The sequence below is a fragment of the Apteryx mantelli genome, chromosome 15, assembly GCF_036417845.1.
Source record: "Apteryx mantelli isolate bAptMan1 chromosome 15, bAptMan1.hap1, whole genome shotgun sequence".
Lineage (NCBI taxonomy): Eukaryota > Metazoa > Chordata > Aves > Apterygiformes > Apterygidae > Apteryx > Apteryx mantelli.
The window spans coordinates 6,166,826-6,183,895 of NC_089992.1; the positions used below are offsets into that span (position 1 = coordinate 6,166,826).

Genomic DNA, 17,070 nt, shown 5'->3' on the forward strand with positions numbered 1-17,070 from the left:
CGCGCGCTGCGGGGCGCCGCCGGCCCCGGCCCCGGCCCCGGGGAAGGAAGCGAGCGGCCGGGAGCGGAGGGAGCAGGGAGGGTGGGGGGAAACCGCAAGGAAAAAAAAAAGAGAGACTTAAAGGGAAAGAGTCGCCATGTTTAGCAGCTTTTTTTTTTTTTTTTTTTTTTTAAAAAAAGGTCTCCTCAATTCCACATTGAACAAGCTGCTCGATCCCAACCCTCCTCTTTTGTCCAATTCAATCTTTGGATAGATCTTTTGTTCTAACTCAGCATGAAAAGAGAAACTTTCTTTAAATGCTATAAACTTAAAACTAACTGAAGTCCCTAAACAAATCCTCCTCTGAGCATTGCAAACATATATACACGGGGCTCGTGTGCGTGTGCCTGTGCGTGTGTGTGTGTGTGTGTGTGTGTTTTTATTTAACCCTGGTGCATTTTCTGTTTACTATTATTCTCTGTGAACCAAAGCTTGCTGCAAGAAACTTATAAATATAGAGATAGCTTACAGGCTTTAAAACATAAAAAGCAGAGAATGTTTTGGATTTGAAAATCATAAATTATAATTTAATGCCAATAACAATTTACAACAAATGGTTGTTTACAATAAACTAACACAAAACAAACAAGTCAAGATCCTGTGTTCTTAGTAAGCATAAAAACTTCACACACACACACTCACATGGATAGCACTTGCAATAGAAAAAGCTAAATCTAGAGGTCAGCAATCCCCTGCAATAATAGTATATTTATATATTTATATATATTTATATATTTATAGAAAAGGAGCCATGATTCAGATGTAAAACTCTGCTCGAATTCACAGTCATACGCCCCCCCCCAGCCCCCAGCCCCCAGCCCCCAGCACAGATGTGTCTAACTGGAACACCCTAAAGACCAGGCTTTAATCGACTTTACAGACCGGCCCCTCTCCCTCCCGCTCGCCCTTTCCGTGAAACCACCGCGTGGTGCAGGGCCGCGCGGCCAAGGGGAGAGGGGCAAGGCCCCGCCGAGCACCGAATTGCCCGCTTTCCCCTACAAAGCCTCCGCCGGCGAGCGAGGGGAGGGCGGCCGGGGGCCGCGGGAGAGCAGGACCGCCACGCACCCGCGCGAAACCCGAGCGCAAGCCCCCCTCGCACCCGCAGCATCTCGCCCGCCTCCGGCTTCGGCCTTCGCCTGCTCGGGGCGGCCCCACGTGCCCCCCCCCCCCGCGGTGCCCCGGGGGCGCGGGGCGCTGCGAGCGGGGCCGGGGGGCGCGGGGCGCGGGGCGCGGGCGCGCACGGAGCTGACCTGCGGCCGCGCTTTCACAGTCTAAGGTTAAAAAAGGGGAACGGGGGGAGGGGGAAGAAAAGAAAAGAAAAACAACAACAACAACAACAACAACAACAACAGCAACAAAAAAGCCACAACCCACTCGATAGTGTATGTACACGACAGACCGACTCCTAGAGCCAGGAGCCAAGGCCACTCCATCTGAAGACCTCTCAGTGACAACGATAGATGGCAACTACAGAGCACTGGAGAAATCACACGTACTTCAAGGGAACCCACCGCCAACAACTGACCTGCATTTACAAAACCGCCGTTACCTTGCTCGAACGCTCTTGTGCGCCTCTGTCAGAAACGTACAAAAGGGTTTTCGCCCCATTCCGATCATAAAATAGATCCTGATCTCCAGATTTCTCATACTTTTTCACAACAATACCTCTCCTACGCAGGCACTTAAGTGTGACAAAAATAAGGGCCTTTTTTTTCCCCAGAAAATCCATTTTTAATTAACAGGAGGATTAGATGAATGGGGGTTGATGGTTTACCATTTCAGCATAGTACTTCCTAAAACCACAGATAAACCACGAACTTAAGTCCTCCACCCCCAGCCCGGAATTAAACAGGTAAATACACTACAATACATCTGCTACAAACTTACTGTGACAAGTAAACAAATCAATCGCCTATGGACTTAAAAGACTGCAAACTATAGAGAAGTAATGTGGTTTCTGAAAGACATTTATGACAGCCAAACAAGTTTCAGATATCAAATAATATTTTAATTTCTGAATACTTTCAATTTTCCTTGGAATATAACACACAAAGACTCGACCAAACAGTTCAGTTATTATAACTTTTACAGTATACAGAAATGTTGCACTTAAAAAAAAAACCTTCAGTTTTTTTAAACACAAAACTGTAAACTCTAAGATACTGAATCAATCACGTTATCTATAAGTGCCAACAGTGTTATTTTGTCATGCTGATTTCAATGGTATTTTTTAAAAAGGGAAAATATCAACAATTATTATAATACAAAGGGCTTGCAAATATACAAACAGATAGAGGAGTTTAATAACAATTCATGAAGAACTATGTGGAACCCAATTCAAATTACAAAAGTTCACTTTGCTTGTTTGTTTGTTTTTAAATCAAAACCGTAGTGTGTCTTGGACACGATTCCTTCTACCTATAATAAATCCCCACAGTTCATTTTCTGTCTGAAATATCAAAAACCTAGATTTGGGGGTAGTTATATGACACGTGTGGTTCATTCGGGTCTATATAATTATAGCTCTCTCAGCTTCAAGCTAGATTTTGGGTCACCACCTTAAGTGCGCTTCCATCATTGTGTTGTTGAGGGTTTTTTTTTTTTCTCTTTTCCTTTCTTCCTATGATACTTTCGTGGACTCAGTTTTAATTCTTTCAGAACATATATTTTAAGGATACACAGTTTTTTTTAAAGAAGCCAAGATTATATCAAAAATTATTATAGAACCACAGAATAAACTGGTTTGAAACCAGAAAAATACAAAAAAGAACAGCTATAGGTACATAGACACATAGGACAATTAATAATTTGGAAAAAAAAGACTTACTTTCTTCCATTCTGCTAATTTTCTCCAAATTTCCTTTAAATGCACTTTAAGCGAGATTTTTTTTAAAAAGTTTACCCCAAAAAAGAAAAAAGGAAGAAAAAAGAAAAAAAGAAAAAACCCACCCTCATTTCTTTTCTTCTTCTTTCTCTTTTTTCTTTCTTTCTTTCTTTTTTCTTTCTTTTTTAATTTTTTACAAAAAATGATAAGTAGCAAGTTTTTTTTTCTGAACGACACGGGAGTTTTTAATGCATTCTGTAAAAGTTCATTTGACAGTCTCTTTTTTAATTCACAGTCCATTAATTTTTTTCCTGTCTTCTCTTAGCAAACTTGTAACATCCTTTTACATCCTTTCTTAGCAGAAGGAAATTTAAGAAACAACCAGAACCCAAACGTCATTTGCTTTCCTTTCACTCTCTTTCATCTCCCTTCTCAATTTTTAATTTTTTTTAAATTTTTTTTCTCTCTCCAATATTTTATTGAATGGACATATAAGGCCAGTTAAAACTGCTGCCAGACAGTAACATATCCCTGATTAGGGTTTCTATGGGGGTTTTACCTACCAAACGGACGAAAAACAATTGCTCTATGACAGAAGAGGAGACAGTGCGAAGGGAGGGGAGACGTAGTAATAGCTTCCCGAATCGTGTTGGCTGGTTGGGATACTGGCTCCTAACATACTCTTCCAAAGCACACTGTGACTTCTCCTGTAAACTTTCAACATGGGCTACATCAGAGAGACCACAGGCATCTAGAAGAAAGTGTATTAAAAAAAAAAAAGAAAAAGAAAGAAAAGAAAAAAGAAAACAATCATCAGATTAAAAAGGTTTTTTTTTTAATTTTAATGTGATTTTTTTTTAATTGCTAGAATTAAGTGTAGATCGTGCGCCATCACCTTGCCCCCCAGCGTTTAGGTAGGTTTTACCAAAAGGGACAATCTCTGTGTGTGTGTGTGTGTGTGTGTGTGTGTGTGTGTTTGTATTTCTCTCTTCCGGAGGGTCTCCTCTAGGATTGAGCACAGCTCCAAGATTCGAGATTTCTAATTGCACTACAGACCTGCGGGGTTGACAGCGAGGTGCTGGCCGAGCATAATTTGCTATCTGTATATTTTTAGGGGGGAAGGCTGGCGGGAGGAGGGAAGGCTTGAGCAGAAAGGGGGATAGGAAGCCACTGTATCTCTCCCACTCGGAAAATAATTGCGCAGAGCCTAACCATGTGCTGCGAAGGAATACTAATAACAGTGGTAGAAATAATGATAATAATAATAAAAAACTGGCCCAGCCAAAGATAATGGCGCCCCGGATCCAGCAACAGATTCTCCCCCAAAGAAGACAACGCGTTTTTCTTCAGTCTTTGAAACTGATTTAAGTGGCCCTTTAAAACTGATCTTGTCAGTTTAGGCTATTCAGAGGCAGCCATGCAAACTGTGATCTCTCTGTTCATTTGAGCTGTTTCTTTTCCCCCCTCTTTTCTTTTCTCTTTCTTTCTTCCCCCCCCTCCACTCCCCCCTCTTTTTTTTCCTCTTCTTCTTCTTTTTAAACCTAAAGGCCCTTACAAGAAGAAAACTCCCTGATAGGGTCTGGACATTTTTTTTTTTTTCTGATACGCTAAAATACAATAAGTTCCCTTTAAATCAGAGACGTCTGTGCTGAAAGAGCACAGGTTGTGACCTGACCTCCCTGTGGCTTTCCTAGGCACAGGGCTAACACATGCATATTCTGCGAGTCATTAGAACCCAGATTTTTTTTCCCCCCTTAAAAGAGGCAGCAGCAAACATTATATGCATCTATGTGCGTCTGCTTTACATCAGCGGCTCTTATTGGGGTGCTGCAGCAGCTGCATGCATAACCCTCTTTTTTTCGCATGTGGCTCTCTTCCCCCGAATCAGATAACAAGCAACATTTATCTAGTTGGGAGGCAATTTCCACGCCAGGCCTCACATTTTGAAAATAGCAATAAATTAAGCGGTCACGACAGGATGGGACGATTGTTTTCTCAGAGGGCTAAGAAGCGGTTTGGGAGAGAGGCAGGGCTGGCAGCGGGCTCCTCGGCGCGGGGGCGGCGGCGCGGCGGCCGGGGCCGGGGGCGCCGGGGCGCGCGCGTGGGATCCTAGCTGAGCCCTCGAGCAAGGGAGAGGAAAAGGCATCCTGGAAAAACGACAGGGAATCGGATCAGCGCCCCTCAGCCGCACGGTCCCGCTCAGGCTCCCTGTGCCCCCTACGGCTGGATGCGCCCTGCTAATTGATCACCTTCGGACTCGAGCACAAGTAATTTGGGGGGGGGGGGGAAGAAGTTTTTTATGTGTAAAGCAATAATATATAAAAGGAAGTTTAGGTCACGACCCAGAACCTGGACAAAGTCCAGAAAATGACTTCGTTCCCCAGACCCCCTTTAACACAACAAGGAACGGATTGTGAGCCCTTCTTTTCCCACATAAACTACATTTTTTTCCTGTTTCCTGATATCAGGCTTTAAAAAACTCCGATGAGTAATTATTTTACAGGTCCTGCTTCCATTCATATGTTTATCGCGTGGCCACTTTCCCAAGCTTTCAAATGAGCTACAGAATAAATATATATGTATTTAAGCTTAATCTCAAAACTTCCAGGGCTCCAGCACAGTGTGTTGCCGATGCAACCTTAAAGTTAGCAATCTGAGATAACGTATTGCACAAATTAGCGAGCAGATTTTTTTTTTTCAGGAAAAAAAAAAATATTTAGCCTCCAGAGTTAATATCAGGTTTATTACTCACTCAGGTTAAACTCTAGTGCAAGCTAATTAGATTTCACAACGCACTCAATTATTGCTTTATAACTCATGCACTATTTCAAGGCAGCAAAAGTTGACACATATATTTCCCCCCCCCCCCCCTTGATTATCTAAGAAACACCTCGAGCTCTTTCTTCGGCAGAGGCATGGTCGTGCCACCCCGGAACTACACTGCGGAGCAGCAGCTTCAGTGTCCTCCTCTCCTCTTACTTTTTCATACTATCCCTCTCTACTTATGGTAATGATCTTTTCGCACCCGCTACTCGCTTTGGACTATCCAGTTCCTGCTGGGTGCAAATGCAAACTTTTCCCCTTAGCTTAAATGACACAGAACTGCTCACTGCCACATTCTGTTTAAATCAGAGACAGCTCTTTGGGAAGTTGATTTATTTTATTTTACGAGATGGCAGGGAACATATTTTAAAGTCAGCTTTGCACATTTAACTTTTTTTTTTTTAATTCAATTTTTAATCCTGCAGGGCTTTTTTTCTCTCCCCTCTTCCTGGCTGCCCATAAAAGAAAAAAAAAATCTGTTTTTTTTTTTTTAAGTGGTTCCGCTGATAGGACGACTCGTATTTAAACACCACCAAACCGATTTCGCTGCTGTTCGGCTGCGTGTCATTAAATGCAACAACCCAGAGCTGCCGTGTTAAATAAAATATTGTTTTTCGGGGCGGGGGGGAGGGGGGGGCTGCCGGCGAGCGGGGCCGGGGCGCCGGGGGCTGCGGCGCAGGCGGGATGCGCGGCCCAGGCCCGGCGGGGAGGCCGCGGGGGCCGCGCCGGGGCGCACCGGGCCGCGGGCACCGAGCCGAGCGAGCGGAGCAGCGCGCAGAGGGGGGCCGGGGGGGTGGTTGCGGGGGGTCGGTTTTTTTTTTGGGGGGGGGGGGAAGAGCAAAGAAAGGCTGCCTACCTGAGGTGAAGAGGACTATGGCCTTTAAACAACTATACTCTGCGGAGTCGACGTGCAAGGCTTTCAGTTTTTCGACCTGCTCTTGGAAGATTCGTATGTGGTCCATAAAGGCGACCACGCGGTCAGCGGACATGGGCGAGGCGTGGAGACCGGCGGCCGCCAGGAGCGGGGCGACGTGGAGGGGCATGGAGCACTGGGCGGCGTTGAGCACAAACAACTCGCTCCAGGTCAGCCGCAGCAGGGCCACCTGGTCTGTGATCTGGAGGTCTGGGAAGAAGGGGATATTCCTGGCCCACTCCACGGCGCTGAAGAGCATCCGAGCCGCCAGTTCGCAAATGTTCTCGATGCCCATGATGTTGTTGGGTTGCATGCACTGGCTGCCAAAGCGGGAGGTGGGGTAGGGCTCTGCTCTCAGAAGAAGGGAGATATATCCGGATAGGTAGGAATGGCAGTTGAGAGGGTCCCCGTTTGTCAAGGCGAACTGCCCGTGAGTTGGCTGTGTGGGTGGCATTCTGCCCCTCTGGACCGCTGCAGTGAATAAAGAAGAAACTACAGCTATTAATATCTGAATTGCTACGAGCCGCTCGCACCAGGGCTGCTTCGTGCGGGCGCGGGAGGCCCGGCAGCCCCGGGGGCAGCGCGGCGCCCCGGCCCGAGCGCTCCCGCCGCTGCCCCGGGCCCCGCAGCCGCGGCCGCCGGCGGAGCTCGGCGCCGGCTCCGCTCCGCGCTCGGCCGGGGCCGCCGCAGCAGCAGCCCCGCGCTTCCCGAGCGCGCCGGAGCCCGGTTGTGCCCCCCTCCCCCCCAGCACCCCCTCCTTCGGCTATGCAGCATACGTCTTTGTGTGCCGGGGTATTTCTCCTCGTTACGGCTTAAAAAAAGACCCCCGAACCCAACAACAAAACGGCGCATTGATCTGAGGCCGGGGCAGCGGGGTGGGGGGCAGGGAGGGAAGGAGCACTTCAGTTCAAAATCCCCGGCGCCGGTCCCGCACGCCTCGCTCCCCCACCCAGGCGGCCGCTGTTTATAGATATATAGATATATATATATATGGTTTTTTTTTTCCCTCCCCTTTTAGAGGAGAAACGCAAAGGGACGCGGCGGCGAGGCGGCCCGCGGCAGGTCCCCACGCGAGGCCGGGGCGCAGAGCGGGCCTGGCGCCTGGCTGCCGCCTCGCGCCGGTGACAGCGGCGGCCGAGGCAGAGGCAGAGGCAGAGGCAGAGGCAGCGGCCGGGGCCGCCCCGGGGCCGCCTCGCCGCGGGGCCCCTCGCCCCGGCAGCGACACAAAGAGGAGCCCGAGGAGCCCGCGGCGCCCGGCCGGGCTCCCCCTCCGCCGCCGCCTCCGAGCCGCGCTCCGCTCTGCCCCGCCGGGGCGAGCCGGCACCGGGCGGCGGAGCGAAAGGGCCCTAACCGCGAGGGACGGCACGCTGCCATATGCATGCACACACACACGCATGCATATATATATATACACATATATATATACACATATAACATATATATAATTATTGTTTTTTTAAGGAGCACAATCCGGCTGGGGATCCACAGCGGAGCGCTGCGGAGCCTCGGCAGGCTGAGCCCCATTGTAGGAGTAATTTGAACCGCCTGTGTAAAACTGCAGTCTGAGGCTGGGGGATACATATCTATATGTGTGTGTGTGCCTATGTGGCGGGGCTCTGTGTGTGTGTCCACACGCGCGCAGGGCTGCTACAGGCACGGGGGGTAAGGCTGGACATGCAGGGGGGGAAGTATTAAAAAAAAAAGAAGAAGAAGAAGAAAAAAAAAAAGAAGTCAGCACACGTCAGAACCGTCATCTCGCTGCTAAGCGGCGTGAAACTAAAATTCCACTTCCAGCAAACCTCCATCAGCAAAATCAAAACAAACACAAATCAATTAGGAGGGCAGGGGGAAGCATGCAAGAGCCCCTGCCTCCGCTTCCCAGCCCACCCTCTCCAGCACCTCTTCCTTCCATTAAGAGAAAGTTTCTCTACGTTTATTCAGGGAAAGGGGGGGGGAGGTTCTGGTTGGGTTCGGGGTTCGGGGGGGGTGTTAAAAGTAGTAATAGTAATAATAATAATAATATATATATATATATAAAAAAAAACAACAAACAGCGCAGTGAGTGAGAATTGGAAAACAAATGAAATCCCAATACCTTCCCGTCTCATGCCAACTTTGAGGCATTTTTTGAGGCGGCAGTACTGACACTGATTGCGGTGGTGCTGGTCAATGGGACAGTTCCTGTTGGCACGACAAGTGTAGCTGAGATTCCTCCTGACGCTGCGCTTGAAGAAACTCTTGCACCCCTCGCAGGTAAACTGGCCGTAGTGCTTGCCGCTCGACTTGTCGCCGCACACCACGCACTCGATGTGCTGCTGCTGCTGCTGCTGCTGCTGCTGCTGCTTGTCGCCTTGGCCCTGCTGGCCGGGGGCGGCGGGCTGCGCGGGCGCGCTGGGGGCGCCGCCGGGGCCCGGCGGCTGCGGCGTGTGCGGCGCCCCGGCCGGCGGCCCCTGGCCCGGCGGCGCCGCGGCGGCCCCGGGCCCGGCGGGGGCTCCGGCCACCTCGTCCTGGGGGTCTCGCCACGCGCCGACTACCATTGCCATATCTAGGGGACCGCGTCGCGCAAACTTCCTGCTCCCCCTCGGATGCGCCAAGTTTGCCGGGCTCGGCCGTGCGGAGCAGCTTTGCTGTTAGTTATTTTGTTTGCTTTTTGCTTTTTTTTTTTTGCTTTTTTTTTTTCTCCCGTCTCTCCCTTTTGTTGCTTTGCCTCGTTTCTTTCTTTTTTTTTCTTTCTTTCTTTCTTTTTTTTTTGCCGGGGAGGGGGGCGCGGGGGCGGCGGAGCGGCGGCCGGGGCTCCGCGGGCGCGGAGGGGGTGGGGGAGAGAGGGGGAGAGAGGAGACGGGTCTCTTCGGGGCTGGCCCTCAGCGCCGGGCGGCGGCCGCGGAGTTGCAGGAGGCGAGGCGGGCGTCGGGGGGCCAGGTCCAGGGAAGCTCGCCGTCAGCCATTCAGGAAAGCCATCAAAATAAGGACGAATAAAAGGTTAAGGATTACACGCGCGGCGGAAAAAAGCACGCGCCGCGCGGCAGACTTTCCTCGGCGCCGGGAGCGGACGGTCTCGCCGTAGTTTGGGGAAGTCCAGCTTGCGGCAGCCACATCAACTGCGATCGCTTTGTTTTTGTGGGCTTTTTTTTTTTCCTCCTCCTCTCCTCTCTCTCTCTCTTTTTTTTTTTCCTCCTCCGCTCTCTCTGTCTCTCCTCCCTCCTTCTCTCGCTTTAATTCTTCCTTTCCGCCGCTCCGCCGGGGCGCCGCTTTTATTATTATTATTATTATTATTATTATTTTTAATGTGTGCGCGCGGAGGGGGCAGAGCGCCGCGCGTCCCCCTCTCGCTCGCTCGCTCGCTCGCTCGCTCTCCCGGCGATCCGGGGGTCGCCGCCGCCGCCGCCGCCGCCGCCGCGTCCTCCCGGCGCTCCCCGCCGCTCCCTGCCCCGCTGGCGGGCTGCTCCGCTGCCGCCGCTGCCGCCGCCGCCGCCGCCGCCGCCGCCGCCGCCGCTCGGGTGCCGCCGCCGCCGCCGCCGCCGCCGCCGCCGCGCGCTGCCTTATGCTGCTTGTGCCGCCTCGCAAGTGGGCTCGCGCCTCCGCGCCGCCGGTGCTCACGGCGCGCGGGGCGGGCGGGCGGGGGGAGGGGGCCGCGGGGGGGGAGGAGAGGGAGGGGGGGAGGGAAGGAGTCAACTCGCCAGCGCAGCGCCCAGCCGGCCGGGATGATAAAAGAGGGGGAGCGGGAGGAGGAGGAGGAGGAGGAGGAGGAGGAGGGATGAGGAGGAGGAGGAGGGAGCGGGAAGGATCACAACCCAGCGCGCAGCATCGCTCCTCGGCCGCGCGGGGGGGGGGGGGGGGCGGGGGGATCACCACAGAGAGAGGGGGGGAGCGAGCGCTGCCCCCCCGCCCCCCCCCGGCAGCGCCCCCCGAAAGCGCGGGCAGCGGCGCGCGCGCGCGCGGAGGGGAGGGGAGGGGAGGGCGGGGGGGGGGCGGCGGCGCGTTATCGGCGGAGCGGCGCGCGCGCGCCCCGCCAGCAGCCGCTCGCCCCGCTCGCTACGGAGTGAACTTTGACACGAACTGCTGCAACTTAGCACACGTTGCCATGGCGACCGCTCGCCTTATAAGGCAACCGACGGCGTTTGACTGGTCAAAAGCTCGCGGACCGCCCCTCGGCCCTCATTGGGCCGCGCCGCCCTGCGCGGCCTGCTCATGGCCGCCGCCGCCGCACGCGCGGTCCTAGAGGCAGCGTCGCGCCGCCCCGCGCCCAGGCGGGGGCCGGGGCCTGGCCGCCCCCTGCCCCGCCGCCGCCTCCGCGCCGCTTCGCGGCTTTTTTTCTTCTTTTCTCTTTTAAATATTTCGTCCCGTCCCCCCCCCGCTCACCCCGGCTCCAAACTCCGAGTTGGGGTCGCGGTGGGGGGGGCGGCGGGGCCGCCTCACCTGGCCGCGGGGCCGGGCCCCGGCCTGCCCGCTCCCCGGGCCGCCTCCCGCCGGCGGCTGCCGCGGGCACCTGAGCGCGGCCCGGCGCCGCCGCGGGCTCCGCCGGCGGCACGCGGTGCCCGCGCGGGGCGGGCGGCGGCCGGGCCGGGCCGGGCAGGGCAAGGCAGGGCGGGGGGGGCCGGGCCCGGCCGTACCCGGCGGTGCCGCGGGCCCGCTGCGGGCGGCCGCGGTGAGCGCAGCCCCCGCGGAGCCCCCGGCGGGCACCGGCGCTGCCCCTTGCCCGCGGCCGCGCCGGGCAGCCCGTCGCCGCGCTCCGCTTTTATGCCCCCGGCGCCTCGCTGTAACGCTCCTCGCCTCAATCCCTTCAACTTTACGTGCTTATTCATCAACTCGCCGCCTCGCGGGCACCGGCAAGGGGACGCGGAGGGCGCGCGGGGGCGAGACGCGGGCGCTGCCTTCCCCCGCGGCCGGCGAGCGCCTGCGCCCGCGCCCCAGCCCGCCGCCGCGTCCCGCGCGGGCACCGCTCCGCCGCCGCCGCCGCCGCCTGCACGCCCGCTTCTGCCGCGCGAGCGAGATGCGCGGCCAGAGCCGCAGGTGCTGAGCGGGCTGGAAAGTTGTAGGAAAGCGCCTAGACTCGGCACCGTCCTGTTTATAAGCCGGGTGTGCGGGGAGCCCGCAGACGGGGATGTGCTGCCGCTCGGCTCCCGAGAGCAGGCTGCAGCCTTCCCGCTGCTCCCGAGGCAGCAAAATAACCTTTCCCTGCGGCAAGGACCGGGAGGGAATGGGGAGGCAGAGGGGGGCGAAGGAATCTCTCCCCGCCGAAACGTGGGGACCTGCCTGAAGTCTCCCAAATAACCCAGACACGAGGAGGTCACACCGGGGGGGGGGGGGTTCAAAATGCAGGATAGTCACAGATTGTTGCTGATGCTGAATTTCCTGGGGAAAAATAGCTTTCCTGTCTCAAATCTGACAACGTAAACAGGATTAATTCGCCATATGAAAAACATTAATACCTTCTCCACAGACGCAGAAATCAGAACAGAAAGCGGTTTTAACAGTACCTACAATATTAATAGTTTGAACGTATGGTCGTAAAAATTAAAAGCCATTGATATACGCTTAAAAGCTGCCGTATACGCTGATTGCTCAAGCATTAATGAAGAATGCCCCAGATTAACTATTTGCTCTTCGAGGGATGCAACTATATAACTATCTATTAGCACCATTAGATGCTTTGCTATTTATTTCAAAACACCCCTGCGAGTGGGCTGAGGCAGAACAGACGAATGTAAAAATGAACTGTAGCTAATTTCGCTAAATAATATCTGAAACCTGAGCGCCTCGCAAAGAAGGGGCAGATTCTCAACTGTCCTTCTCCGAGCCCAATCACAATGGCACTGCTCTGTTTTAAAAGTAAGGCTGCACTGGTTTTCCAAATAGATAAATACATCCCTCCTGCCATTTTACTGCAGATGTAAATTTATTTTAATGAGAGAGAGTGGAAGGATTTATTTTGCTAAAATAGAGTTTAGGGTAGAGCCGGTGTAAATCTTTAGGATAAAAAAAAAAAAAAAAAAAAAAGGAGGAAGGAAAGGGAAGCTGCTTTCCTGACAGAAAGCTGCCTAACAGTCCTCTAATTCTTTCTAGATTAAATCGCAATATGAATACAACATCGAACAAATACCGAGTTTCGCTCTGAACTCAGTGGAAAGCAGTTACGTCTAACAGAATTCAATGAATTCCTCTTCTCCCTCAATGTAGTATGTGTGTGTTTTTCTCTTCCACCACACTGAAGTTCCATGAATAGGGAAAGTGGCTCCTATTGTGTGCCTCTGAACTTCCAAGTCAATGCAATTTTTAACCACTGGCTTGTGGTACTTTGAAAATCACCAGGGGCTGTCAGAGTTGGGTCCTCTGAAAAATTTACAGTGCTAAATCAGAGCATATGCTGTGAGAGAGGAAAAAAAATTGCTTAAGATTGGAGCAAGTACAGTATCTGTCTGCCCCCTAGTGTAAGTCTCTTATCTGCCTAAAATTCAACTTTAAAAGAAAAGGATCTCTTAAAGGGAAACGACTTTTGGCTCACGTATGCATTCGAGAATGAAACTTCTGTACATTTTAATCTGATTAATTCCTAAGGATTTAAAATTAATTGGCTTGGGCACTCCTAGACCGGACCGTAAGATTTCTGCATCAGGCTTTCTGCGAGCCCTGTGCCGAATAGGTATTTTTAAAGAACAGTGGTAAGGGGGGGGGGGGATCCTGTTCTGTGATTTTTTTTTTTTTTTAATGAGGAACCGTGCCTCGCATGCTGTTGCCAGAGCAAAACACTTTTGCCGCTTAAAGTCAGCTCTACGTCTTTCGCAATAATAATAATAATAATAATAATAATAATAATAAAAAGGATAAACCATTGCCTTAAAGCCTCCGCCGAAGTGCCAACCACACCTCCGGAGGGTGAGTATATTCCGGCTTCTTTCCATTGTGCTCGCTTAGCCGGGGAAGGGGTCGCCGGGGGAGAGGGCTCGCGGCGCGGTACCTTCCCCACCGACCTCTGCCCGCGAAAGCGCCGCCGCCCGCGCCCGCGCAGCCCGGCGCCGCCGCCGCAGCGTCGCCCGCGCCGGGAGCCGGGAGCTGCCGCGGCTCGGAGCGGCGGCCGGGGCGGCGGCGGCGGCGGTGGCGGTGGCGGTGGCGGTGGCGGTGGCGGTGGCGGCTCTCCCTGCCCTGCCCCGCGCCGCAGCCGCCCGCCGCCGGCTCCGCTCCGCTGTTTGTTTGTTTGCTGCTTGCTTTATTTAGCGAAAGGACGTGCGAACTGCTGGTGCTGCAATTACACCCGCTCGGGTCTCCCCCCCCCTCCCCTCTTCCCCTCCTTAGAGCAACCCACGTAACCTTAGAAACGATCGTTTAAGACGCACGTTAGCTAACATTTGCTTTTTTGGATTTTTTGTTTTCCTTAAAAGAGAAACACAAGAATCACAACACATTGCCCGAAAAAAAAAGTGTCAAAGAAGAAGGAAAAAAACTATAAGTAAACATACCAAAACCATATTTGCCTTGTTCAAGGTCCCAAATCGCTTGCATCTTCCTTTTTCTACCTCTCCTTTAGTTTGGCAGGTGAAACAAACAAACAAAAAAAATAATCAAACCGCTGTTTGCCCCCCAGAAAGATGTGCGTTGGCTAATTAAAGAGAAGTCTCCTTCTTGGTGTTTATCTAAGCGATTGTGCAAACTGATAAAAAAAAAAAAGTAAAGTTACAGCCTTCGTGGGGGGGGAAAAAAGGAGGCAAGGTGAAGGGAATAGATTTCCCACAACCTAAAGGGAAGTGCTTTCGATGTATTATTAGCGATCAGCCTTGGGAGAGAGGAAAAAAAATCCTGAACACACTCTAACTTTACACAGACAAGATTTCAGGGGGGGCTTTGTACATAGCTGCTTAGGAATGTGCGCCTCGCCTTTAAGAAAAAATCCCCAAGCCCAAGGTAGGAGATGTCTTTGAGTGATCCTTGTCTCTCATTTCATTCCTTAGAAGGAAGAGCGTCTCGCTACACCTTGTTTGGAGCTGGAAAGGCGAGACTTAAAAAAAAAAAAAAATCACAACCCACCCTTCCAATTGGGGAGAAAAAAAATAAGAGAGGAAAATCTAACTTAATGACTGTGGGGGTAGGATGGATGCGACCGATTTCAGCCCCCCCTCCTCCCCACTTCCCCCCTTCCCCGGCAGGGAAAAAAGAAAAAAAAAAAAAGCCAACCGCAAACAACTACAGGCTGAACTATCAACACATGCACCGAAGGGGAAAAAATATATAGTGTCCTGTGTAGGGTCGGCAGGGAACGCAAGCACACGCTAAAGCAAGTTGGGAAAGAATCCGAGCTAATCAGGAATCTCTTTCTCTCTCTCTTTCTCTCTCTTTCTCTCCCTGTCTCTCCCTCTCTCTCTCTTTCACTGCCCCTGAGATCCCAGCTAGAAAGAGGTGCTCCACATTTTTTCATTACCAAAAATCCGTTGCAATAATCATTTGTTGCTAATTGAAACCCTTGGAGACATTTTCCCCACCCCCTTCACAAACATGGCAACTTTTAGGCATGGGAAGCACGTTTATTTTATTTTATTAAAAAATACGGCTAGGAGGAGGCTCAATCTTTTTGCCCATAAGAAATATCAGCTCTTCAGCCCCCTTCCCCAGGGGGGTAACGGGACCCCAGTACAGTGAGGGCTTGGGAAAATTTGGAATACATTATACCGCCTTTGGCAGGAGAATACTCTCCAACTAATGGATTCCTGCTTCTTTTTTTTGTGTGTGTGTGTGTGTGTGTGTGTGTGTCGGTGTGGGGGGTTTCGGGGAAGAGGGGTGGTGGCCGTGGTGGTGGGGAGGCGAGCTTTTCTTGTGAGGGACTGTTATGGCGAGGAGTGTGTCATACTTGACAAATGGAACAAACGCTCTTCCATTTCTTGCTTGTCCTTGCCTTACAGCAGGAATTAAGTTAACCACAGTGCTGCATGTTAATTGCGTGTTTACCGGGCTAATGAAAATTACAATGGGGTTTCGCCACCTCGAACCGGGCTGCAAAGGCAGGAAGGCGACTGTCATCCCGGCCTGCGGGGAGGGCCGGCCGGGCCGGGGGCCGCGGCGCCCGCCACCGCTATTGATCAGGAGAAGGATAAATCTTTTAACTGCTCGTTAATACCATAAATATGGTCTACACAAGTTTCCACTCTTGTTACGTCTGAGCAGTGCGTGGAAGATGGAGACGTAGCCCGGCTGAATGGATTTTTATTGTTGCCAGAGGGATTCTCGCATCTGTAGGTTCCCCCGCTCCTCGCTTGATCCCCCCCCCCCCCAGCTCCAAAATAGCCCCTAACGGAGGATCGTGAAGGTGTGCAAAAGGCACAGGAGACAAACTGAAGCTTTTCTCCTCCTTTTCCAAATACTCCTTTTCTGTAAAGCTGAACAGGTCGTGGTGGTGGTGGGGAAAGCCTAAAGAGGGGGAGATGTACCCCCCCCCCCCCGTTTATTCTTGAGCTCGGTGGATGGAAGGATGACCTAGTAATTCAGTTCAGTGATAACCATTTTCATGCTTGAAAACAAACTGCCAAATTAAACAGAAATGTAAAGAGCAGGGGAAAGGTAGCAGGAACAGGGCATTTTCAGATTCCCCCCAGCCCTCCAAAAGGTATTATCTGCAAAGAAGAGGAGGCAAATGCAATTTAAATATGATTTAAATCCAAACCAAAAACAATTCCAGGGAGAAGTCGTGTCCTCCTCCTCCCCCCCCCCCCCCCCCGGTGTTGCACAGCCCTGGATTTGAAAACTTTGGCCCAACTTGTGGCGATAGCTACAACTTTGCTCTGCAGGGGTCAGAGGTGAGGGCTATTTTAACCCTAAAAGCCTGCGAGTGACCAGGGCTGAGGCTGGGCTCGCAGCACTAATAGCCATAATTACCTCCTCCCATTCCAGGGACATTCCTCGCAGCAGAAATGTTAGACGCTGAATTGAAGAAAATCCTGGAGTTGATCATATCTTGGGGGGAAATAACAGCAATATGAAGGAATTTCAGAGCTCTCCCTTTTGCTTAGGAGGATTGAAGCCCTTTTTTTTTCCTCCCTTTTTTCCCCCTTGCCAGCATTCCCAAGGCGCTGGGTCTTTGTCTTAGAAGGAATGGAGTGTCTGAATGGTGTGAAAGGGACAGAGAGGGTCGCTTCAAATCGATTTTACTTGTCCTCTCTGTCTTTTCGGATCAACGCCCTTCAATGGACACATAGGTGCTCTTTCAACCAAAAACTTGTGCAACATTTTCTGCCTGTATTGGTGCTAAATACAATAAATGCTGGGCAGATTTTTTTTTTCTTTCTTTCCAAAGCAGAAAGCACCCTAATTAAATTGTTTTATATGGACAGTCAAGACAGACCAATTAAGTATGCATTAGTATAAAGATATATTCGAGAGATAAGCGCTCTATAGGAGCCCTGTCTAGGCAAGGTGTGTAAAGTGTCCTCTGGAAGAGAGGTTGAAGCAGGTTTTCATATGGATTTTTCCCCTCCATTGCCTCCTATAC

At 51.9% G+C, this 17,070-nt stretch overlaps 2 protein-coding genes across 15 annotated transcripts in view; one reads left to right on the forward strand and one right to left on the reverse strand.

The window, feature by feature from the left end:
• Positions 1-2,025: 2,025 nt before the first annotated feature.
• On the reverse strand, positions 2,026-10,046 carry NR2F2 (nuclear receptor subfamily 2 group F member 2). Of its 2 annotated transcripts, none has more exons than XM_067305869.1 (3): positions 8,695-10,046; positions 6,543-7,091; positions 2,026-3,614 (listed from the first exon to the last, which is right to left on the reverse strand). In XM_067305869.1, exons 1-3 carry the CDS (start codon positions 9,140-9,142, stop codon positions 3,340-3,342), a joined length of 1,272 nt encoding a protein of 423 aa, XP_067161970.1. In that variant the 5' UTR covers positions 9,143-10,046; the 3' UTR covers positions 2,026-3,339. The 2 variants fall into 2 exon arrangements, with proteins under 2 accessions (XP_067161970.1, XP_067161971.1); XM_067305870.1 differs by having other exon boundaries at positions 6,543-7,070; positions 8,695-10,043.
• A 2,999-nt stretch (positions 10,047-13,045) lies between these two features.
• LOC106485329 (uncharacterized) overlaps positions 13,046-17,070 on the forward strand; it is a 41,287-nt gene continuing 37,262 nt past the window's right edge. For 12 of the 13 annotated variants that reach the window (XR_010885763.1, XR_010885764.1, XR_010885765.1 and 9 more), the window contains exon 1: positions 13,291-13,472. The gene's annotated coding sequence lies outside the window, so the exon portion shown is untranslated. Of the gene's footprint in view, positions 13,259-13,290; positions 13,473-17,070 lie in introns of those variants that run through there. The other variant, XM_067305873.1, reaches the window with a different exon arrangement.